At 38.6% G+C, this 25,140-nt stretch overlaps 2 protein-coding genes across 2 annotated transcripts; both read left to right on the top strand.

Annotated features, from left to right (window-relative positions):
- Positions 1-477: 477 nt before the first annotated feature.
- On the top strand, positions 478-15,501 carry pbxip1b (pre-B-cell leukemia homeobox interacting protein 1b). The gene is given in 11 exon segments (XM_046846887.1): positions 478-576; positions 3,794-3,879; positions 5,218-5,349; positions 6,099-6,408; positions 7,660-7,884; positions 7,981-8,004; positions 10,023-10,069; positions 11,623-11,739; positions 11,830-12,091; positions 12,215-12,728; positions 12,730-15,501. Coding segments are annotated over 10 exon segments (2,514 nt in total). The 5' UTR covers positions 478-576; positions 3,794-3,819; the 3' UTR covers positions 13,553-15,501.
- A 121-nt stretch (positions 15,502-15,622) lies between these two features.
- On the top strand, positions 15,623-24,126 carry LOC124384212 (toll-like receptor 13). The gene is made up of 4 exons (XM_046846886.1): positions 15,623-18,420; positions 18,585-18,793; positions 23,254-23,362; positions 23,911-24,126. The coding sequence occupies exons 1-4, from the start codon at positions 15,886-15,888 to the stop codon at positions 23,920-23,922; spliced, it is 2,865 nt and encodes a 954-aa protein (XP_046702842.1). The 5' UTR covers positions 15,623-15,885; the 3' UTR covers positions 23,923-24,126.
- Positions 24,127-25,140: the final 1,014 nt, after the last annotated feature.

The raw sequence follows: 25,140 nt of genomic DNA on the forward strand, positions 1-25,140 counted from the left end.
CCTAGAATATGATATTTTTCAGTTGTTTCACACGTTTTTGTTATGTATATAATTCCATATATAATTCCACGTGTTAATTCATAGTTTTGATGCCTTCAGTGTGAATCTACAATTTTCATAGTCATGAAAATAAAGAAAACTCTTTGAATGAGAAGGTGTGTCCAAACTTTTGGTCTGTACTGTATATATATATATATATATATATATATATATATATATATATATGTGTGTGTTTGTTTGTATGTATGTATATGTATATGTATGACCCGGCCGGTCAAATTTTAGAACCCATTGTGGCCCGTATGTCAAAAAGTTTGCCCATCCCTGTTCTAGAGCTTTGGAACAATTATTTTGGACTCGATCGGTTTGTTTTTCTTGACACCTGTGCTTGTCAGATATTGTGTTTGAAGTATGGCGATGCCGGCCTGTGATTGGTGCACTGTCGATAAAGGGGCGGGGAGTTTAGGAAAATGTCAGCTGCGATTGGTGGGCGGGGTTTTAGAGCAGCGAGAGCCAGGAGAGGAGCTGAAATTTAGCTGGAACTTGTGAGATTCATACGATTTCAAAGGATTTGAGGTAAGAAACAAGACTTCTTATATATAAATATATATACACACACATATGCAACCTATTATTATAAATGGAACCGGTTTATCTCGTGTAACTTGCATTCTTTCGCATATCCGCAAACTTTCTCTTTATTTCCGGCGTGGCGTGCATACAAAACAAGACTCTTTCAGCCCTGAAGTGCACTACAAAAGGCGTAGAAAGCTGTTCATTTGCATTCTACTTAGGTCACCTATACAGGGAATACAAATCTGATTGGAATTCGGAACGTTGTCCGAATTTCATTAGGGTTTATTGTCATTTGGGGAAAAAAACTTATATTCATAGCCTGTTCACGTCATGACCCACTGGCTGAATAGTGCGCATACAGTATGTAGCTGGCTTTGAGCTTTGGAGCAGGTACCTTCGGGTCCAGACTTCATGTTAAGACAAACTTTTACCTTTTTTGGGCATTTGGGACGAAATGGAGGAGAATGAACCCTATGATAGATGTGGTGGTCATTAAAAAAAAAAGAAACAACAAAAACATCAAAGAACTGCATTTGGGGGGAAAAAAGCTCTTTCATATCAATTGCATAGATATGTGCAGTATAGGTTTTGGCTTAAAAAAACATCTGAGCTGCTTTGGGAATCCATCATGGTCCATTCATGGTTTAAAAACAGTTCATTTGAATACATCCCAGTACACGCACACACACTTGTCACTCACAGTTCCGCCATCTGTGTTGCCAGAGCCTTGTTCCAAAAAAACCCCCCAAAAAACCTAACCCATCTAGAGTGCATGCATTTCCACTGCAAATCCCACTACAAACCATCAGTTGTTTATCAGTAAAAAAATCACCAAAGGTCTTCCTTCTCGTGCTGTGTTGGTATACAGCATTTAAGCGTTCAAGGTTTTTTTTTGTCAATATGTGCAGACAGAGGAATCGAAATACCGTTTCTCTTCTCTCTCAAGTGTTTTTGTCAATGCAATGAAGAAAGTTCAGTCAGTGCAATATAGAGCAGTAAACTTGTAATAAATAAACCTGTATATATCTCGTAAACGTCTGAATGTGTAAGGTGCAAAAATACATCCTTGTAGATGCAAACATGCTGAAGTTTTGAGTATAAAAGCAGGTCATTAACCCAAAGAAACCAGTGTAGAACCTCATTACATGTTGAATATGATGTCCTAATGGTTCCCATTGGTGTCCAGTAGACACAAATCCTGTGATCTACCAGCTATCGGTGTGCTATCAAGTAGAAATGACATGCCATCAATAGCCACAGTGTTACAGCATTACAAATTCTATTAAAACCAACTCGGTATCCATTCTAACCATTCAATATTTGATATTCAATATCTTTCTTTTTCTTTTTTCTTTTTCACAGCCACTTAGTTTTCCAGCTGAGCTAAAGATTAACTGGAAGTGCAAACATCTTTAAGTAAACAGACATAAAATACGTCATTTGTCATTCATGACTTTTAAACAGAGCTCAGTTTAGGGATACAATTTGGCAGTTCACTTTATCATTCAGATGAATTAAGATGGAAAAATATAGAAGCTAGAACGCCACTATAATCCTTCAGCGTTCCTTTTTTTTATTTTTTTTTTAAATAGTTCTGTTCATTAAGCGTTCAGCTCAGCTGTTCTTAAAGGCTTATTTTTAGCTCTTCTCTAATTCCACTATATACTGAGTTCCCATCACATCCTCGGGCTACATTTATTCACCTCTCAAGGGGGAGTTGCTATTAGCAGACCCAAATTACTGTGACAAGGATTTAAAAGATCCTTAATGCAGCGTGAAGTGTGTCACAAAGTACCTGATTAGTTTTTTGGTGTTTAATAAATTGAGCTTTTTTTTTTTTTTTTTTTAACCATCTATAAATTATGCTTGATATCTTCTTCATACTATTCTAAACTTTTCAATTTTAGTAACATAATGATTGTCTTGTACTGAATTGTAGAGATCAAAACAACCCAAACCAGTGACCTATTTGGAAAAGGCACCGATTTGTAGTTTTTTTTTTTTTTCTTGTTCCCCCATCTTATTCAAGTCTAACTTTTTAGTTTTTCCAAGAGTTTGCTGCTTCCGCATTTAAATTGCTCTCTTTTTATTTGTACTGTTTGTGACCGCCTTAGTTACCCCGGTCCCTGCCAAAACATTTGGTGTCTAACGAAAGGCCCAGTGTAGCACAGAGTGAGATAACTACCAATGAAGATTTGAAGACTCGAGCACATTAGTGTGTGCTTTTTCAAAATCATTCCACGTTAAGTCCCCATTTCCTGTTATAATAACCTCCACTCTTCTGGATGGATGTTCCCCTAGATTTGTGCTTATTTAGCTAAAAGGTAATTAGTGAAGTCTGTTTCTGATGTAGGTGAGGTGAAGAGGCCTGGGGTGCAGTCAGTGTTTCAATTCATTCCAAAGGGCCAAAGAGCTCTATAGCAGGCCACTCAAGATCTTCCACTCCACCACATCTGAGCCAGATGTTCACGGAGCTGGCTTTGGGTCTCCAAAAAGCCAAGTCTGGGTCTCAAAGTTCAACTGATTGGATTTGGAAGCGTTACATTTTCCTAGGACATCCTATACAATTGTGTGCCTCCAGATTTGTGGTAACAGTGGGGAAGAACTACATATCCTGGAGACGTCAGGTGTCCCAAATCTTTTGTTCTTATAGACTTTGTCACTTGTGGCAGAGGTCTGTTAATTTTCCTTTCATTTCCGCCTCATGAGCATATTGGAGAATGAAGCGTTTTGTCAGTCAGCATTCATATACGTGATTGAGCACGGAAATTATTGTCACTCTTTTACCTACCCTGTGTAAGAAAGGATTCCCATTCAGTTGTATTTCCACGCTTCACCACTAGAGGCATACATACAGTTTACCAATCATGATAAGTTACCTATGACACAACAAAGTGCACCGTTCTCCATCAAGAGTATAAAAGGCCAGAACACAGAGCAGCATTCGGCATCACGCAACTTTCGAACAGCAGCTAGGAACTGACAGCAAGAACCACACACGATCAATTCTAAACCCAGTAAAGTTTGAGTGTTCTGAATCCTGTATCGTGTTTTTATTGACACGCTGGGGGGAGTACAATCTCCTGATCAGCGCACACCAGCTAGTGAAACTCTCTTATATGGTCCTTCGAGCTAGATAGGAAACCTTCCTAACATTTGGTCCTTCGAGCCGGATAGAAAAAAAAGTAAAGTTGATTTCTTTTGTGTTGTGTTGCAGTGGCTGAACAGGGCCATCAGGGGGCGATGGCTGACAACAGCAACACCAATGGCAACAGTTGGACCATTCTTCCTCCAGATGTTAAGGTGTGTGTTCTGTAATTATGGTAGGCCTGGCAATTCTTTATTTTATTTATTTGGGATGGGGGGCGCTCTTCATTTCTTTCATACACTTTTTTGAGGAATTCATGCATCGTTGACATGCTGCACACTACATAAATCATTACACAAATCTACACACTAAATATGGTAACCTCTGTAAGTCTTGAAACAGCAAAAGCTATTTCTCTTTGAGATCAACAGATAAATCTGAAAATAGATCACATTTTCAGATTGAATTGTCTGATATTTAGGAATATACGTCTAGATGTGTCCGACATCCTTTGACAAACTTTGGTGCCAAATCCTTTGCTGGATATAACTGCATCAAATCGATCGACTTGGTCAGTCTAATACTTGCTACCTTTTTTTTCCCCCTTGGTGATGTCCTATGATGTAGCAGTGGATTTTAGGTCATTGCCTTGCGGCATGATGAAGCAAACGGATTTGATGATTAATAAAGATTCTTTAAGCCTGCTTCAGAGGCAGTCATGCACGTCATGATAGTGGTTCACGGTTTGGATCATGAGCAGATCCTTTCTTTCTCTACGTTTTGGTTTTTACATAAATTTAGTAGAGGTTAATTTTGGTTCCAGAGTATTTGCTGATCATATGTTGGTTTTGTTCTCAATTTGGCATTACTGCTGATGAGAACGGTAAATTTGTGACACCCCCATCCTTGCCTGATGGAGGTTAATACACTATATTGCCAAATGTTTGCGGACACCTAGTCATAAGTATTTTATGTGCTTTTTTGGGCATTGCATTCCATGTTCAGACCCAATTTCCTCTTAGAATTTCCTCCAGTATTTTGGGGAGATGTTCCACTAGATTTTAGAGTGTGTTTACAGTATGAACATTTTGTGTTCATCAGCCACATGGGTGTTTGTTAAGTCAGGTACTGATGTAGGTGAGAGGTGCAGTCCAAGTTTAAGTGCATTAAGAATTTTATTGCCCCACATCCAAGGACATCCTATACAATTGTGTGCCTGCAGCTTTGTGTTTAACAGTTTGGAGAAGAACCACATTTGGCAAGAAAACGCTACCAAAGGTACATGGAGTTTAGCAGTATTGGCATTTAGCAAACCCTAAAAGCTTTTTCAATGCTTGTTGATGCACCATTTTATCTACATTACCATATAAAGTTTAAAAAATCCTTCATTTTTTTTTTAAGTTCTGCCCCACTCATTCAGGTCTTGAGTGCAAATAATGAGTGGATGAAAACCTTAATGATGTTAATATTAGGTGAGAAAATGGGTTATCGAGTGGGCTGAGGAAAATGGGTTATGGAATATCAATTAAAGTTTAATTTATGTTCTTGTACAGGAGTCTGGTGTAGAGAGCATGGGTCCGCTGTCTGAAGAGCAGGAAGAACTGCACGCAGAATCGGTTCTCACACATTCATCCGCCCTCTCAGACACACCAGCAGAGCAAACCCACCCTCCTGATCCTCCACAGGTTTGTCGCACATACTTTTCATTTCACTTGAATGCTAGTGATTTTATTTTTTTATTCCAGGAAGGATAGAATAAGGTTGAAAAATATAGTCATTGAAGCACAAATGCAACACTTACATGATCACTTAAGATACATTAGGAACAACTTGAGGTGCAGGAACAGTGTAATGGACACAAAATACAGTGTAGATTTATGAAAAAAATAAAGATGTACATGTTATGGATATAGCAAAAATAATAATAAGTTTGCATTACACCTAACCACAAGATTTATATGTGCCTTTTGTACATGGCATTCCACATTTAGTTCCCATTTACAGTTCTGGAAATGTGCCACTAGATTTCTGGAGTGTGCTTGTGGAGATTTGTGATCATACATCCACAGGAGTGTTAGTAAAATCAGGTACTGATGTAGAGTGAGGAGGCCTGGGGTGCAGTCAGCGCTCCAATTCATCCCAAATGTGTTTTACAGGGTTTTTGTCAAATCTTTATAGCAGGCCACCCAGGAACCTTTACAATGAATCTTACAATCCCTGCTAGGCTGCATTGCCATTAATAAATAAGAAACTTTTAAACTGATTAAATTTGAAACTGTTTTTTTTTTTTTTTTTTTTTTTAAATGAGTAAGAGAATGTTTTTAGTAATGGTGTACATTTTAAGAAAAAAATAAATATATAAATGAATTGCTTCCCTTTTTTGAATGCATAAAAACTTTGCATGGGCCTCAGGTTTCCTCTTATTGTCTACCAGGTGACGCCACTAGAGGGCAATGAAGATGTAGCTGTTTTACCCAGTACCACTGTGAAAGAGGACGCGCCGTCCCGGAGCCTTGATCATGTCGAAAACCTGACTTCTTTAACCCCAGACCCTGCTGAGCGAGGAGCATCTGGCGAAACCTCCAAAAACCAACCTCTTATTGAAACCGAATCCTTCTCTGACTCGTACACGCACATCAGCCCATCACCTGTGTACTCTTCAATTCCTGGAGCCCCAGAAGATGATGAGTTGGAGTTTTCCCAAGGGGAAGAGAAGAGTGAGCTGAGGAAAACTCTAAGAGAAGGTAAGGAATAAGTCATGCACCAAAAATGGCCTAAATTTTAATGATCTACCTTGTGCATATTTTCTGTGTTACGCAGTAAAAATCTTAACAAGTGAAAATTATTGAACCCATTTCTTCTTATAGCAAATATAAAATAGATTTGGCTATGTTCCAGATATTGCCTGTGTTGTGTGCACATGTAAATGCCTGGAAACGGACATTATTTACAGAAGGCATTGTGTACATAGCTGTATGTGCAAAGTGTCAGCTTTTTGTGTGCACCTGCATAGTGTGGGGCAGGAATACAGTCCAGATGGGACACCAGATATTTTTGGAAAGGCGGAAGAAAACAGGAGGATCTGAGGTAAACTCCTGCATACCCTGGGTGAATACTGTGCAATACTCTATACAGACAGTAAATCAGAGAGCCTGAGCTCAGGATCAAACCAGGCACCCTGAAGTAGACGATTTGCAAAATTGTTTCGAAGGCAAATACAAAACGTGGCACATATATCAACGGTTTTTATTGTTCTTCTCATCTCAAGAAACTGGGTGTCTGCTGGATGTGGAACAACTGCACAGGCACACTGATTTCCGGAGCCCTGAGGAATTCCAGAAATAGAAATAATAGACCACATCTTGTGAAGCCCTAGTCTCGGTGTACGAGTATCGCCTTGGTCCACAAGCAGTATGGCAGAGAGCACGATTTTTAAAAAAAAAGCATTTCAGTACGGCTTGCTGAGAAGATTGCACTAATGATGCATTAATCAATCGAAAAGCTTGCAAAGGCAATAAAACATTCATCTCTATAGCAACGCATAAATCCAGTGTTGGCCACTACTGAGGTTTTAGGCACGTTACTGAAATATTAACTCGGAACTGGAATACTGGCATTACCCTCCCTGTTATACTGGAGATTTGTGCTCATTCAAAAAGAAAGAAAACAAAAAACAACCAATAAGTTGCAGTTCTGCTGGTGGAAATGCTTGGTTGATGGTAGGGGACACACTGATTGGATCGTACAGGGACGTTTTGAGCCAAAAAGCATGTCTGTGTTCGCTTCAGATTCCTGTCGGCTCAAATCTGTCTGTCTGACTTCATCTGACTTCTCTTATCAACATTGGTCTTTTTGTTAACAGATGTGCCACTGCATGTCTCTGCTGCAATGTGATTGGCCGATTAGATGATAAGTGCAATAAGCAGTGACAAAATAATGAATCTATGTACTGTATTCTAATCACGATATAATAAGGTGTGTCTCTTTCCTTGCAGAGTTTAAGCCGGAAGAGAAGGCGAACGAGGGTGACGGACTTAGGAGGAGGAATGTCTCCGTCCTGCCCCCTTTGTACCATCGGGGTGAGGAGGAAGAGGAGGAGGGTGAGGAAGAGCAGTTCAGACATCCGCAGAGAGATGGAGATGGGGACATCGGGTTCACCTTGAACAAGTGCATTTTTGGAGCCCTCGTTCTTCTAGGCCTCGGCACCATATTCTTCTCTGGTAAATACTGAACATGGAACATCATCTCTAAAACATGATATACTTCCTTGAATTGAGTTAAAGGGCTTTCTGAGACATGGCTGTATTATTCTGCAGGTGTACTTTTTGATCTGGATGACGGTAGGTTGTATGTGTGTGTGTGTGTGTGTGTGTGTGTTTGCACGGTTGTGAGAATTGGAGTAAGTTGAATGCATGGCTTCTAATTGATAAGGGATTGATAGGAAATAATCAGTTTGATTGGCATTGTGTTTTAGTTGGGTGATCCCTCAGTTTCATGTGCATATGACTAAAAAGAAAACGGAACAGCTTATGTAAGTTAACCACTGGATTTTGCTGTTAAAGCCAAATTCTTATAATACAAATGTGGGAAAAGTAGCACATAAGGTCAGGCCACCATGGACCACCACCATTCTTCTTAACCAAGATACCCTTAGGTGGCATTTTGGTAATAATGCTTGAGAGTGCTTTCTATGATTTTCCTATAGATGTTGAGCTCTGGTGACTGTGAAGGCCAGGGGTAATTATTTTTATCCCCCCTAATTTTCATTGTCATCATTCATTAAGCGTATGTATGGTGGCGTGATCGGGATTTCTTTTTTTATCATTGTGGAAGAAACCATTTTCGGTCACCTGAAGAGCTTGAGCTGATCCGTTTTTCTTTACATGGTTCACTAATATGCAAGAATCACTCACCTTGAATGTATGCGTTCGGTCCAACCACAATATCCAACTGTATGTGCTGATGTTTTTATAAATCTAAATGTGGATATCACTCAAGTCACTGCTGTTTTTCAGACACAAGCCAGTCGAGCAGTCTTTCTGACTGAAGCCCTTGTTAATAAATGCTCTTCTCCAAGATCTGATCCAAAAACAAGACCTGCTCAGCAATTTTATACATGGGAGGATTTAAATACTTTAACATTAAAAATCACTGTACATTCTTTTTCTGTAGATTATACATATTTTACTATACTTGGTATTCAGTACAAGTTGGAAAATTTTTCCAGAACATCTAGTGGTTTCAAGAATTGTGTGTGTGTGTGTGTGTGTGTGTGTGTGTGTGTGTTCTTCTGCAGTCTCTTCATGAACATGTCTAACCTTAAGTATGTGAGGTGTGGGAAGTGGTAGCTCAGTGGTTAAATAATTGAACTTCTGTTTGGAAGGTTGAAATTCAAATTCCAGTAGCACTGAGCTACCACCAATTTTCTAAAAATTGAAACTTTGTTGTTGATGTCAAGGCCATACCTTAAAGAAATTAAGTTTGCCTTGCAATGTAATGTGGAGAGGCACATAAAGCAAGTACTGTTGTTAAAATACTGACAAGTGGAGAGAAGCACTATGATGCATGTATCTTGTATCTCACTGGGCTTTTTATTGGGTATATATCCATATAGTTGTATTTTGTGATCATATACTTATTCACGCTAGCTCATTTTTTGCTACACAGTTTATTTATTTGAATGTCTTTCATTTATAAAGAGGGACTACTATTGGCCTGATATTATTTGGCCTGTAGCAACAGATTTTTTTTTTCACTTCTGGTTTAGGAAATGCTCAGCAACCGCAAATATCCTACCGGCAGCAGTATTCTGGACAGAAATAAAACATGGCATACACTTACATCCGCACCACACACACTATAACCGATATCACTGCTGTATTATGAATTATTGATTCAAGGAGTAGAAGAGGCTACAAGATGTGCTAAAGATGAGCTACAGTTAGTATTTCTATACCAATGGACTGTATCTGCACATACTAACTGTGCCTGAGCAAATCAATTCTGTGTATTTCGAAGGTATATTGTATCTAAATGCGTGTCCATATCATTGCTGTTTCTGTACAATCTGTATGACCTGAATGTACAAATCGCATGTAGCATTAACTCGTTGATGTCATGTGGAAATGAAAGTCTAAATGTAAAAATAAGTATAAATCAAGTTCATTTTACTTTAGTTTTCAGGTTTGGAAGTATATGGACCTGGCCTTTTGATCATTTGCATGTGTGCTTTTATGTTTGCATGTTTACTCACATGCTTAAAATGTTCATGTATGAAAGATTCCTACTTAATTTTACATAGACCAGGCACTGTGATGACCTTGGCTAGATTATCATTATTTCAATTATATTTTTTTAGAGGGGGATGCTGATTCCATGGACCTGAAATATCCACAAGAGAAAAAGGTTAGTTCTTTTGTTCACGTTGTCCTGTTTTCGAAAGTGCGCCCTGTAAAAGTGTCATTACTAAGAAACTGCAGTCTAATAATTACATTTAGCTGCAGAGGGTTAAGATATTTTGTTTAAAAACGAAAAATGACAATGAAAGGTTTTCTGAATTTTTGTTTGTGAGCTGCGGGAAGAGAACATTATGCATCAAATATCATACGTGGCATATTTTAGACATGTATATGGATATGATTTTGCCTCTGTGCACCACCTTGATGGATTTGAAAGTGGTTTAACAAAAATATTGCTTTAACCTCTGACAAATTATACACATTATAAATATAATGATTATTTTAATACTCGTGAGTCCCTGAAGTCTGGAACTCATGGGCTTCAGCAAATTTTGTTTCCTTTTCGAGATGCTTTGCAAGGTTTTTTGGTTTATTATACGCTTGTACTGTGAATAGCCAGACTTTTTTTCTGATACATCTGTCACATTCACTATAAACGCCAGTAATTACTGGTGAGCCCCACTGGTATCCATATATGACATACTCCATATATCATAACACTGCCCCCAAAATGTGTGACCGATAATGTGGTATGCTTCGGATCATAAGCCCTTCCTTTTCCTTTCATCTCCATTGTCCATTGTTTTTGAGTGTTACCAGTAGTTAGCTAGGTGTTTTATATTCATGTAGGCATTTCTTGACTGCAGAATTCTTTTACCAAGAAAAGAGCTCTGCAATTATCCACTTTAATTGTGTTCTGTGGCTTTCAGGCCTTTCGTGCATTCGTTCCAGTATTGCTAGTGGATCATTTCTTTTAGAAATGTACCAAATTGTTAGTATGGTCACTCCTATAGTTTCTGCTGGAAAAATCTATAAAGACCTAATGATAGCTGATGGTGAAGTTCTCATGAACACCTACTAAATACAAATTCAGTACTCATAATCTTGTGCCATTTTATTTCCATCATTTTGTAATGTGGATACCTGGCAATTTACTGAGTTACTGTGTAAAAATAGCTTTAAAAACTTTTTTTTACACCTCAATTGCAGATTTTTAAGTCTTACTTTGCAAAAAGCCACAGTGCTAATTATTATAATGCAGTACACCACTGGCGTCTTTGCTTTTCATATACTATATAGTATCCAATTTGGGACAAAGACATGAATGCGTATCAACTTGTCACTTGTTCCAGTTGGCATAACCTGCGTGGTGGAGAATGTTCCACAATGCCCGTTCTCAAGGAGCTGGAAGGGTGTAAATCCCAAATCAGCTTTGAATTTTTGGGGTTTGTATTACCAACCCCAGCCATTAGGGTTGCCAGTGCACTCTTAGTGCCAGTCCCAAACCCAGATAAATGGGGAGGGTTGCGTTAGGAAGGGCATCCAGCGTAAAAACGTGCCAAATCGAACTGTGGCGACCTCTAATGGGAGAAGACGAAAGAAAGTTATTATGGTATACAATTGATTTATTTCATACATGGTATTCATATTTTTAAAGTTTATCATATTAAAGCTGGTGGAGTGTGTGTGTGTGTGTGTGTGTGTGTGTGTGTGTGTTAGGAGTGGTTGAATGCTGATGCACAAACAGGCACCCCTGGAGGTGTCCAGCCACCAGATATACTGGACAAACTAGCCAAGGAGAACCACCAAATTGCAAGTTTAGAGGACCAGCTTCAGGTAGTTCCATACATTTTCATCTGTTTTGTGTGTCTTGTACATTGTACATTCTTTCTAGACTTTTTATTTTTTCCTATTATTTAAACAAAGAAACAGGAAGTGGATATCAAGGATGCACAACTGCAAGTGGAAGAAAGCACCAAGGAAAGACTGAGGAGGGAGGAGCTGGAAGCAGAAAACCAGAGGATGAAAGAAGAGTTGGATAAACTGCCTGCCTTTCAGAAAGAGTACCAGCAAGAGAGTGAAAGGGTGAAGAAAGAAAACGAGAGAGTAAATAAGGAGCTGGAAGTGCTTCCAGTGTTGCAGAAAGAGCTGGAGCGTTTACGAGATCAAGTTACCGAACTCACTCAGGGTACAGGTGAAAAAAAAAAAAAAAACAACAACAACAAGAAAATCATTATTTGCTGATAAAGTATGGATAAATATCATGTTTTGTTTGTCTTGTCCATTAAACTGCATTCATTCTTTCTTTTAGCGAATGTGCAAGCTGGACCGCCCTCTGCTGGACATGAAGAGGTACTTGGTGGTAGTCTGGAGAGGAAAGAGAGAAAGGATAAAAAAGCTTGGGATAAAGAGAGGATAGAGAAAGAGCTTAAGGCAGAAAAAAAGGAATGGAAGAAAGACAAAAACCTAAAGGTAACCGAGCAAGACGGCAAAGGAAAAAGCGTGAAGGATGGCAAAGATTGGCAGAAAGAAGACGTCAAGCAAGGGAGGCTCAAGGAAGAAGGGAGAAATGGGAAAAAAGACCATAAGAAAGAAGATACCCAAAGATGGAAACTTGATAATGGGAAAAGAGAGCCTAAGGAAAGAACTGGGAAAAGAGAGTGGAGAGAAGAGAAAAAGTGGGAAAAGGAGAAGCATGGCGAATTTGTTGAAGGAAGGGGGGAGAAAAGAGAGAAAGGGAAAGAAGGTAAAGAATGGAAGCAAAAGAGAGAGCATAAAGACTTGAAGGAGGAAAAGAATGGAAAAGGACAAGCAAGCAAGTCGGAATGACAAAGAATGGAAAGAGCGAAGTGAAAAAAAGGAGTGGAAAGAGCGAAAGGAACGGTGGGATGAGCGAGAGAAAGGCGATGACAAGTACAAAAGTGACAAAAGCCAAAAGGAAAAAACGAGGAAAGGGAAGAAAGATCATCACGACGAAAATGGGGAAAGAAGAGAACGGGAGGAGAAGCATCGAGGTGGGAAAGAGGAAGACAAACCTAAACGTGGAGGCCGAGCAGAGGAATGGAAGGCGGAGAAAAAAAACAAGGACCGTAAGAACCATAAGGAGGAAAAAATGAGCGGAAAAAACAAACACGAGGCATCGCATCATTTATACAGCGACGGAAAGCGGAGCAAAGACCACGTGCACGTTGACTACTGGGCTAAGCAGAGGGAAAAGATCCATCACTTTTACGGGTCAACAGAAGGGTGCGCCGATGTGACGGCATGCGCACGCGCAGAGGGGCTCGCTCCTGTTTCTCAACAAGATTTCGAGGCGTTCGTCTCGGGCTATTTGACGAAACTTCAAGGAAACCAGGACCAAATTTCCAGGAAAGAGGAACTCAACAAGCTGATTGGCGAGTTCTTCACTGACGGAGTCTTCGTCCATGACCAGATACCATTTAGCGAGTTTGTGGAGGACGTGGAGGACATATTGGAAGACATGGCTGATGATGATGATGACGACGACGACGATGATGATGATGATGATGAGCTAGAGAATGTGATGGATGGATTTGCAGTAGAGGCAATGGTAAAATTTATGATTCAGGAGAAGGAGGGGAACGAAGAAAAAAGAGGGGGACGAGGAAAGAAAAGAATGAAGGGGTAACGGGTTGCATTATTAAGAGGCTCTTGATTAAAGGGGTTACGTGTTGGGGCTTTGCTTTGTAGTTCCACATTTGCTGCACCCTTCGGTTTAAAACAAGGACATCAAAGCACTGCAACTGTTCATGCGTTTCCTGGCTGTAGATGTAATCAGAGTGTGTGAGGGAACATCACGCTTCCTGCAACATAATACCCTGTGCATAACCGATGACTTTAGATTTACAAGCAAATCAGGCAACTGTGCCCCTAAATGTTAATATAACAAGAATGTGTGTAAAAGGGAGCCACTTCCTAGTTTTGTCTGAGTGGTCCAGTAATTTCAGGAAAAAAACAATTCTGTCGACCATATTAAAAAAGAATGAACATTTGCGTTTTCGTTGCAATCAAAGGGTTTTCGTTATTGCTTTACGGTACACTATATGGCTAAACATTTGTGGACACCTTATTAAAGCACCCAATATGTGCTTTTTGAACATCATTCCATCCCATCCCATCGCTGCCCCTGCTGGGCCCTCGAGCAAAGACCCCTAACCCACAACCGCTCAGGTGTATAAAAGAAACGGGATAATTGTAAGTCACTCAGGCAATTAAGTGCAACTGGCAAATGCTGTAAAAGTAAATTTCAGATTTATTTCCTCTTTGCTGTAATAATCTCCACTTTGCTCTTATATTAGCCTCCATCTATATATTAAATTCCACTATATATTAAAACCTGTCTATGGGGATTTGTGTTAAAGAACAGTGATTTTTGCCCCTCGTGTCCAGGTCTGGGGTGTAGTTTGTGTTTGGGTGTTCAAGTCCCAACACAGCTAAGCTGAAACTGTTGGGCCCTTGAGCGAGGCCCTTAAACCTCTCTGCCTCAGGGACGCTTTATCAAGGCTGATCCTGCTCTCTGACCCCAGTTTCCTAACAAGCTTGGAAATGCAATGTATATGAGACTAATCTCCTGATGTTCGGGTTCTTGTTATGCCTTCAACTTTCTTTTGGGAAAACCCACATATGGGTGTGACAGTCAGGTGTCCATATTCTTTTGGTCATATAGTGTATATTCATCTATAGGCAGGGTTAGTGTGTAAGAGTATTCTGTATGCAGCATTTTAAGAAAACAGATTCTTACAATATTGGTTGAATGTAGGGTTTTTTTTTTTTGTTTTGTTTTACTATAATTCTATAATATTACGGACCACATTTACAATTTTTGGTACCTTTATTTATTCTTTTGTTGTTGTTTCTGTGAGAATATCTAGTTTGGTGTTTTTAAAGTCTGAGACTTAAGGAAGTAAGGAATTGGTATTTTTCCACCCAACCTGGTTGATATAATGTAGGGTAGAATTGCACTGTCAGCAGTTTTGTTGCTCATGTTTTCGGGTATTGCACTTTACATTCTGGCTTGTTTACACATGCAAAAAAAGAATAATAATTTTAAAATGCATACCAAGTGAGAATATTTTTTTTTTCCATATGTATACATGCAAAACAGACACCAGAAGTCCGTCTTGCAGTTATTTTCTGAGCAATACAAAGCTGTAATAATGTCTTATAATGATAATCACTAAGGAAAAGTGAGCAAGTGTGTAGCACAGAGCTGAACACGAATTTACATTAAGAGCATATAGTGAACCTGTTCAGTAGTGTTTAGGCAATAAGAAATACAATAATATATACAGAGTACTTTGGATAATGCTGAGATGTCTGTGCTTAGCAATAGAATCAGGGAATAGAATAATCCATCTTTATTGGCATTCTTTTGTTGTTTGCTGCTGTTTTTTTTTTTTTTTTTTTTTTTTGTTTGCTTTTGGACAAGCAAAACAGCTATTTTAAAATGCAGCGTGCTACACTTTTTCAGTTCCGCTTACTCTGTGGTCCAGCTAAAAGCGTTTGTGTGAAAGGTTACACTTTGTGCATTTTATTTTTGTTTTTCACATTTCACTAATAAAACCAAATTCACCCAAACTGTCTGTCTCTAACTAATGTATGATTTTAAAAAAATTTAATCGACAAGCTGGTCGAGATGCAAGTGAAATTTCTTTACTCTTAGAACATCTTATACCCCTGTAGCACCAGAAAACTCAGTCCAAGTGCGTTTCCTCTTGATGCTCTTGAGTTTACTAGGCTCCTGCGTGAGAGTCACTTACCCAGTGCGGGTCCTTCCTCAAATGCAGTCTACATGATTTAAATAAAACTGAAGGGGAAACAAAAAAGAACCCACCCAGTCCTCTGAGGTTTCAATACGTGAGATTTTGTTCAGTCTGACCTTTTATGCAACCGCAAGGATTAAATACTGCACTGAATAAACCCCAATAAAAACAAAAAAAAAGGAAATCTCTGGCTCAAAATATGGGTATGTACAAACTAACACCTGTGCGTTCGACTCTGCGTTTCTGCTCGAGATTCGTTCTGTGTTTTAGTATGTTTACTGTAGTCACTGCTCTCATTAATGAGCACTGCAAGACTTTTAAAGAGCATCTCCTCAATGACATCGGTGCCTTGTGCCATTATCCTCCTGGGCTCGGTCCCTACGCCGAATGCAAAGGTTTAGATTTCCAAAGGGATCTTTCGGAGGTTGCGACAGGAGTTCGATTTCTCTGCATTTTCACTGATTCAACAATGATTCCAGCTAGTGCGTTCTCTCACCTTGGAACGATTGAATTTCTAATAATACATGGCTACAATCTCAGGAGGGTTGAATCGGGTGCCTTCTCAGGCCTTTCCAACCTTAAATACTTGTATGTTTATTTCAATGACTCCAATTGCAGCAACATTGTATTGGACAAGTCTGTGTTTGCTGGATTGGAGAATCTAGAAGTCATCCACTTGAAAGGTATTAATTTGTCAAACATTCCCAATACGACATTTGAGCATTTGGTCAGTTTAGTAAACTTTTCTCTGGATGGCGTTTGTGTGAAAGAACTTGGCGATGTTTTATGCAAAATCCCAAATGAAATGTCCCGCTTGAAATCTTTAAAGGTGTTGACCAGCGGGATCACTTCTATCAGAAGTGCTCAGAAAGGATGTTCGTCTTGGCCTTTCGCTGTACTTGCAGGAATTCGGGTTTTAGATCTTAGTCTAAACCCTATTAAAATAATAGAGGCCGATTCTCTGGCAGTGTTTCGAAACCTTTCAAGTTTCTCACTAAATTTTAATGGTGTTTGGCTGGGACAAATTTGGGAGTCTGGAGTCAGAAACTTGAGCAGGATTTTATTTTCTGGATCCATCACGGAAAAATATGCTTTAAAGTCCAAAGACATGTGTCAACTAGTTTCTAAATTAAATATCCACTCTCTCGAACTGACCTATGTACACCTTGATTCATTGTCAATGGAAGATTTCGAAGATTGTGGAACAGAGCTTAAAGAACTTAGTATATTTTATTCAAATGTCAAGCAACTGGACCTAGGATTCTGGAGAAGCATAGCAGGAACACAGACAATGGAGTTGTATAGGATTTCATTAACTGAAGCTGCGTTCTGTGATGCTGCAAACGGGACTGTTTGGAATGTAACTACTCTGAATCTAATGGAGAACCATCTAACCGTTGTGAAAACGCACCAGTTTGTTTGCACCCCTCTACTTGAGCAACTACTACTTTCTAAAAATGCCATTACAACTCTAGAACCCGAAGCGTTCAGTGGGTTGTATCGTCTTAAGATTCTCAAACTTTCCACGAACAAGATCAAAACGCTCGCAACCGATGACTTCCGATCTCTTCGATCTCTGGAAGTCCTGCTTATTGATGAAAATGTGATTGAGAAAATCGAAGAGGGGATATTTAGGAATCAGGAGAAGCTGCGTGAACTTTCATTCGGAAGGTTGGAATACGTCTATAAGTTACCCCTGAACTTACTGTTTTATGGTTTTCCAGAAGATTTGGAGCGTCTTAGCATTGATGCGAATTTCGGGACTGCGTTTTCTTTCGGAAGTATGGGAAGACCCAAAAAAAACTTGACATTTGAACTAAGTGGATTGGAGCTCAACATGGACAACTATACTCCCTTTTTGGAGTCCATCCGAGAGTTTAAATTAAATACCCGCCTTTTTTTTTACAAGATCGACTTTTTAGTTCCTTTTTTCACCAATCTAGAATTGTTAGAATTTACAGCTGACCCTGAGCAGTTGTTCATCAATTACACAGGAATCAACAGATTGCATTATCTCAAGCGTCTTAAACTCATCAACCTTAATTTCTCAAACCACACCAATCCCGGAATGACCTTCTGGAATCTAAAACGCCTACGGATCCTAGTACTCTACAACTGCCGTCTGAACTTTCTGACAAAGATGATGTTCCGAGATCTGCAATCATTGGAACTGTTGAATCTCTACAGTGCCAACCCTTTGACCTTGAAGGATGGGATGTTTGATGCCCTGCCAGTCTTGAGTGCTGTGGTGCTTGACAGAGTGGACTTTCAGTGTGACTGTGACATGGGCTGGTTCCTGGAATGGGCGCAGAGCACACGAACACAGGTCATCAATCTGCAACAGCAGCAATGCATCTGGCATTACCAGAAACTGAATTTGTTGTCCACCATGGAAAAATTGTGCCAGACAGATGTGCAGTACTTGTGCTATTTGGGCACCGTCAACATCATCAGTCTGCTGCTGGTCAGTGCTCTCTGCTATCGGTTTGCCTACTGGCCATGCGTGGTCTTAATCCTTCGCCTCAGAGGATATATGGAGAGGAGGTTTGGTAAATTTTGGTGGAGGAGAAGGCAAAGGCAGGGACTGGATGATCCAGAAGACGACATGAAATATGATGCATTCGTGTCATTCAGCAGCCGTGATGAAGCTTGGGTCCTGGAGGAGTTGGCTCCAAGGTTAGAGGAACAAGGCCACCCCAGGCTGCGACTCTGCTTGCACAGCAGAGACTTTGAGGTAAGACTTTTACCAATCTATTCATATAGTGTACCTTTTAAACAGGCCATAGCAATCTGGCTTTATTAGTAGTTTTGTCCTAAAACTAATTGCCTTGAAAAAACTCATTTTCTAGGAGTGATCAAACAAATACCAAAGATTTAGACATTATTTATTTATTTCAGGTGGGAAAGGGAATTGTCGACAACATCGCAGAGTGTATCTACAGCAGCCGGCGCACGGTGTGTGTTCTTACTCGTCAGTATCTGCGAAGTGACTGGTGCGGCCTGGAGATGAGAATAGCAACGCACCGGCTGCTTGAAGAAGAGAAACATCGTCTCATTCTCATCTTTCTCGAGCACATCTCCCTATTTGAGCTCAGCAATTTTCACCGGTAAAACTTTCACAGAATAGACAGCAGACTTAGAAAGTAACACTGCAATCATTCAGCAGCTCCTAGCAAAAGCAAGAAGACTGAGTAGATCTGTGTTTTATTAGGATTAAATTCCATATCTAAATTGGTTTCTACATTTTGTGATCTTAGCCTTTAGACAATAAAACTGTGTTTATAGGACTGTGGTGAGACCTGTTATGTTGTATGGTTTAGAGACAGTGACATTGACTAAAAGACAGGAGGCGGTGCTGAAGATGTTGAGATTTTGATTGGGAGTGACGAGGATGGACAGGATTAGAAACTAGTTTATTAGACGAGTTTCTTTTTGGTTTTTGAGAACATAAAAAACAATTGTGTGCACCTCACCAACTTCTTTATACAAACATATAACCTCAAGCATTTATCAGTCTCACAATGTTTTGGCGAAATTCTGGCCCACTTTTCTTTCCAAAATCGCTTCAGTTCATTGATGCTTGAAGGCATTTGCTTTATACACAGCATCTAGCTGATGGATTTGATTGTGTTTTGGGGATCATTGTCCTTTTGCATGCTCTCAGATTTTCTTTTTTTTTTATCTCTCAAAATTTACATTTTCCAGGCTATTGATTTATAGAATGTAGAATGTTGAATAGCAGTTTGTTGGTCTTATGACCCTTCCATGATTAATGATCATCAGTTACTGATTTTGAGTATTTTTCAGTTAAACTTAGGTTGTGGAAGTGGTCATTTCCAAAAAAAGGGAAGTGGCAGCTAAGTAGTTAAGATGTGTTGTTGATTAGAATATCATGAGTTCGTGCCACTACTGGGCCCCTGATCAAGGACCTTAACCCTCAACTGCCAAAGGTATGAGTGAAATAAATCTAAATCTATCTGGTTAAGGGCCAAACGCACATGTAATGTAAATCTTAATGATTGAAGAAAGTAATTAAGGAGTTCTTATTCTTACCCCAACTGGTTATTCAAATTTTTTTTCCCCCACTCCATATTACAATATTTTATGTAAAAAAAAATATATTTTTTTAGTTGTTGTCACCTACGGTTACTTTAAATTTTTATAGAAGCAGGGATTTTGGAACAGTTTTTTAGGCAGCATTCCCCACCACCATTATCAAACCACTAGTTATGGTGATATATTGTGTAAAATCATATGCATCCTTCCAGAATATTGAATTGATAGCAAGGCACACTGAAACTGTTTTGTAAGATCCTTTAATTTGTATGAATCACATAAAAATTAGGAGGTGACTAACAAGTAATGATAAAGGTGAATATAAATATAATTTTGTGCAGAGGAAAATTAACACCAGCAGCACCCTGACCTAAGTTACTTAAGTTTTTAAATCAGTGTATGAAATGTATATGAAGTGCTTTATTCCTGAAGGGACACAACAATGCAAGAGTTTTGCATTTCTTCACATATGACAATCGTGAAAGCACTAATATCTGGGGGTAATAAATATATACATAAACATACCTAATAATAATGAATTAATAAATCATTATAGCTGTGGTCATGCTTAAGATGCCATGTATCAGCAGCTAATAGCTAAGAAAGTACTAAATAAAGGCACAGATGCACAATAAATCCGATGCCAGTCCCAATGGAGTTTTCCTGCTGTGCATGTCCTGTCCTGAAGTTCATGGAGTACACTAAAATCTAAAAGAAAAATGGACAAATCTGAAGCATCTAGCTGTATAGAGCATTTTCTCAAAGCTGTAAGGGTGTTGTCAAGATTTTTCTTAAAGGATCGATGAGAACCAAGGATGAGACTTTATGCTGATCCAAATATAGGAATCTTCTGTAATCCAATTACATCACTTCAATTTAATTAAATTCATTTTATTTGTATTGCACTTTTAACAATGTACATTGTCTCACAGCAGCTTTACACAGATAATGTGGTGATAAAAATCAATAAGATGTTCTTTATAAGTGTAAGTTTGTCTCTGATGAACAAGCCGATGGCGACTGTGGCAAAGGAAAAACTTCCCGAAATGGCATTAGGAAGAAACCTTGAGAGGAACCAGACTCATTCTCATCTAAGGAATCTTTGTGTTTACAGGAGTGTCCCAACTGCAAAACTGGATAATTACTGTGTAAATGAAAGGTTAAAATCTATAAGGGTGGCTTGAATAAGTAGTTTTAATTTCTTTATTCATGTTTCATTTATGTATACATTTATTACACAAACATAAGAATAGATTCTCTGAATCAGGAGTAATTTTTTTTTGTTACCTGAGGTTATGTACTAAATTTAAATGAGATGAAATATCTCTGATTATTATAAAAAAAAATTTCATTTTTATATATGATTTTTTTTATTAATAAGGAAGTGATTTATTTATTTCTAATAAAAACATTAATTCATAATAAAAAAAAAAATCCTGACAGACATGACTTTCAATCTTTAAATGACCAAGTATATTTAATAACACATAAATATAAAAATAAATAAATAATAGTAGAATTGTTTATTCACTTTGCAAGGCAGTAATATATGTGAATGGTTCTTGAAAAGCAGAATCATTCAGATTTGTAATAACTAAGTGCGTGTGTGTGTGTGTGTGTGTGTGCGTGCGCGCGCACGTGTGTGTGTGTGTGTGTGTGTGTGTGTGTGTGTGTGTGTGTGTGTGTGTATATATATATATATATATATATATAATGTGTATGTACAGTCAGGTCCATAAATATTGGGACATCGACACAATTCTAACATTTTTGGCTCTATACACCACCACAATGGATTTGAAATGAAACAAGTTGTCCTTTAACTGCAGACTGTCAGCTTTAATTTGAGGGCATTTACATTCAAATCCCGTGAACGGTGTAGGAATTACAACACTTTGCATATGTGCCTCCCACTTTTTAAGGGACCAAAAGTAATGGGCCAATTGGCTTCTCAGCTCCTCCATGGCCAGGTGTGTGTTATTCCCTCATTATACCTATTACAATGAGCAGATAAAAGGGTCCAGAGTTCAATTCAAGTGTGCTATTTGCATTTGGAATCTGTTGCTGTCAACTCTCCAAGATGAGATCCAAAGAGCTGTCACTAACAGTAAAGCAAGCCAACATTAGGCTGAAAAAACTAAACAAACCCATCAGAGAGATAGCAAAAGCATTAGGCATGGCCAAAACAACTGTTTGGAACATTCTTAAAAAGAATTAACGCACCGGTGAGCTCAGCAACACCAAAAGACCCGGAAGACCATGGAAAACAACTGTGGTGGATGACCGAAGAATTCTTTCCCTGGTGAAGAAAACACCCTTCACAACAGTTGGCCAGATCAAGAACACTCTCCAGGAGGTAGGTGTATGTGTGGTAAAGTCAACAATCAAGAGAAGACTTCACCAGCGTGAATACAGAGGGTTCACCACAAGATGTAAACCATTGGTGAGCCTCAAAAACAGGAAGGCCAGATTAGAGTTTGCCAAACAACATCTAAAAAAGCCTCCACAGTTCTGGAACAACATCCTATGGACAGATGAGACGTGATGGGAAGAGAAGAATATGGAGAAGGAAAGTAACTGCTGATGATCCTAAGCATACCACCTCATCAGTGAAGCATGGTTGTAGTAGTGTCATGGCGTGGGCATGTATGGCTGCCAATGGAACTGGTTCTCTTGTATTTATTGATGATGTGACTGCTGAAAAAAGCAGCAGAATGAATTCAGAAGTGTTTCGGGCAATATTATCTGCTCATATTCAGCCAAATGCTTCAGAACTCTTTGGATGGCGCTTCACAGTGCAGATGGACAATGACCCAAAGCATACTGCAAAAGCAACAAAAGAGTTTTTTAAGGGAAAAAAGTGGAATGTTATGCAATGGCCAAGTCAATCACCTGACCTGAATCCGACTGAGCATGCATTTCACTTGCTGAAAACAAAACTGAAGGGAAAATGCTCCAAGAACAAGCAGGAACTGAAGACAGTTGCAGTAGAGGCCTGGCAGAGCATCACCAGGGATGAAACCCAGCGTCTGGTGATGTCTATGCGTTCCAGACTTCAGGCTGTAATTGACTGTAAAGGATTTGCAACCAAGTATAAAAAAATTGAAAGTTTAATTCATGATTATTATTCTGGCCCATTACTTTTGGTCCCTTAAAAAGTGTGAGGCACATATGCAAAGTGTTGTAATTCCTACAGCGTTCACCGGATTTGGAAATGCCCTCAAATTAAAGCTGACAGTCTGCAGTAAAATCACAACTTGTTCGTTTCATTTCAAATCCATTGTGGTGGTGTATAGAGCCAAAAATGTTAGAATTGTGTCGATGTCCCAATATTTATGGACCTGTATATAGATATCTAATACATACACACACACATATATTTATATATATATATATATATATATAGAGAGAGAGAGAGAGAGAGAGAGAGAGAGAGAGAGAGAGAGAGAGAGAGAGAGAGAGAGAGATTATATATCTAACAATATTCTTTTTTTTTTTTTCTTTTTTATAGCTTGGCCAAGCTGGTAAAATCACGCACGTATTTGGACTGGCCACAGGACAAGTCAGAGAGGATACACTTCTGGGAACGTCTGAGAAGAAACATTGCTGAAGGTGAAATGGTGAGGCAATCACTCTTTTGCCCTTTTCTGGTGGATTCTACACATGATCAATATGTCTCTGATTTGATGCTAGTTTTTGCTCTTCTTTAATAAAAATTGTTGGCATGCATGAAAGACCAGACGGATAAAGGTCATAAAAATACATTATATAGACAAAGGTTTATGGGCACCAGTCCCTAAGATTTGTATGTGCTTTTTGAACAACCCATTCCACATTTAGTGCCTATTTTCTGTTAAAATGACCTCCTATAATGATCTCTGATTTAATAATGATATTGAACTTGGGAGGTGGAATTTTTACAGTGCGAACACGGACGGGAAGCATAATGCACACACAGCAAAAAGTTTCAGGGTGGTTATAAGGAATATAAGAACTCTAGTGGACCAGAACTAAGTGTGGTATGATCTGTGATAATGGATAAAATGAGAACTACAGGACATCACTGTCCTGAAAATGTAGTGATCAGTAGTAGTAGTAGCAGTATTAATAATGACAATAATTATAATAGCAACAAAATCCTATGTCTTCATTTCCTTTTCTTTTCCAGGATGCCCCTTAAAACCATGGACCGCATGAAGGGGACAACAACATTTAAATCTCTATGCTATATGAAAAGGAAAATAGTATAAAATAATGCAAATCTGTTTAACAACATTTGACCATTGTGATATTTCTATAAATGTCCAGTTTATTATTCATTACTCATTATGCATTAATGCATGAACAACAGGGGTTAAATTTATGCTGATCACTTTTGATTAAATGTTGCACCTTTATTTATTTATATATAAATATTATAAATATTATATAAATATTATTTATATATATATATATATATATATATATATATACAGTGAAACCTCGGGTTACGAACGCCCCGGCATACGTATAATTCAGGTTACGAATCGCAGTTCATCAAAATTTTTGCCCCTGGTTACGAACAATATATCGGGATACGAACGTCGCTCACCAAAAAATCGCAGGCAAGTTGGTTGTTTTTGCTCTATCCACGCAGCTCGTCACATCAGTTAGCGTCCTGTGTCCCTAGCGAGAGCATCGTGTTACTTATCCGCTTGAAGTTTTCCCGGCGGCAGCGTAACAACTCGTTAGTTGATGTTCGTGGAATGATGAGATGGACAACATTAGCCGATGCATAACCACTTTACTTGTTTTTATGAAGATAGATTAGCAGGGTTACAGTCTTTTCCAGTACAATACCCATAATGAATTTCACTCTGGACTTCAATACCAACTGATAGTAGCCTTAAAGAAACAGCTCTCATTTTCCTCTAATGCAACAATTGTCTCAGCGTCGTGTTAATAACACTGTCTTTAATATTCTATAATATAATATATAGTAATATATAAATAATATAATATAATAAGATTCTCCTTCCAAACAATAACTCTCCCTCCTCCCCCTTCTACGAACGTCGTCTCCTGCAGCGAGTCTTCTCAAAGGGAAAGTACCCCGTAAAGATGTTTTCCTCTTTTGTATGTTTTTATGTGGTATGATTTTAATATAACATGTTAAAAGTAAATAATATTAGTGAATATTGGCTTTATTTTTATTTAAGTAATATTTTTGGTTGTCCAGAACGAATTACCGAAGTTTCTGTTCGTTATTATGGGGAAATTTGTATCGGGATACGAACTTTTCAGGTTACGAATAAAGTACCGGAACGAATTAAATTCGTAACCCGAGGTTCCACTGTATATATATTTGTAAACATTGTGCTGTATTTGTAAACATTGTGCTGTAATAATATGATGAAGC

This window comes from Silurus meridionalis, chromosome 4 (genome assembly GCF_014805685.1).
Source record: "Silurus meridionalis isolate SWU-2019-XX chromosome 4, ASM1480568v1, whole genome shotgun sequence".
NCBI classification, from domain to species: Eukaryota; Metazoa; Chordata; class Actinopteri; order Siluriformes; family Siluridae; genus Silurus; species Silurus meridionalis.

What these genes read in the sequence shown, in the direction of transcription:
- LOC124384212 (XM_046846886.1), top strand. Translation starts at nt 15,886, where the DNA reads ATGGGTATGTACAAACTAACACCTGTGCGTTCGACTCTGCGTTTCTGC. An exon ending in TGCACAGCAGAGACTTTGAG is followed by an intron (nt 18,421 to 18,584) that starts GTAAGACTTTTA and finishes TATTTATTTCAG; the next exon opens with GTGGGAAAGGGAATTGTCGA. An exon ending in GAGCTCAGCAATTTTCACCG is followed by an intron (nt 18,794 to 23,253) that starts GTAAAACTTTCA and finishes TCTTTTTTATAG; the next exon opens with CTTGGCCAAGCTGGTAAAAT.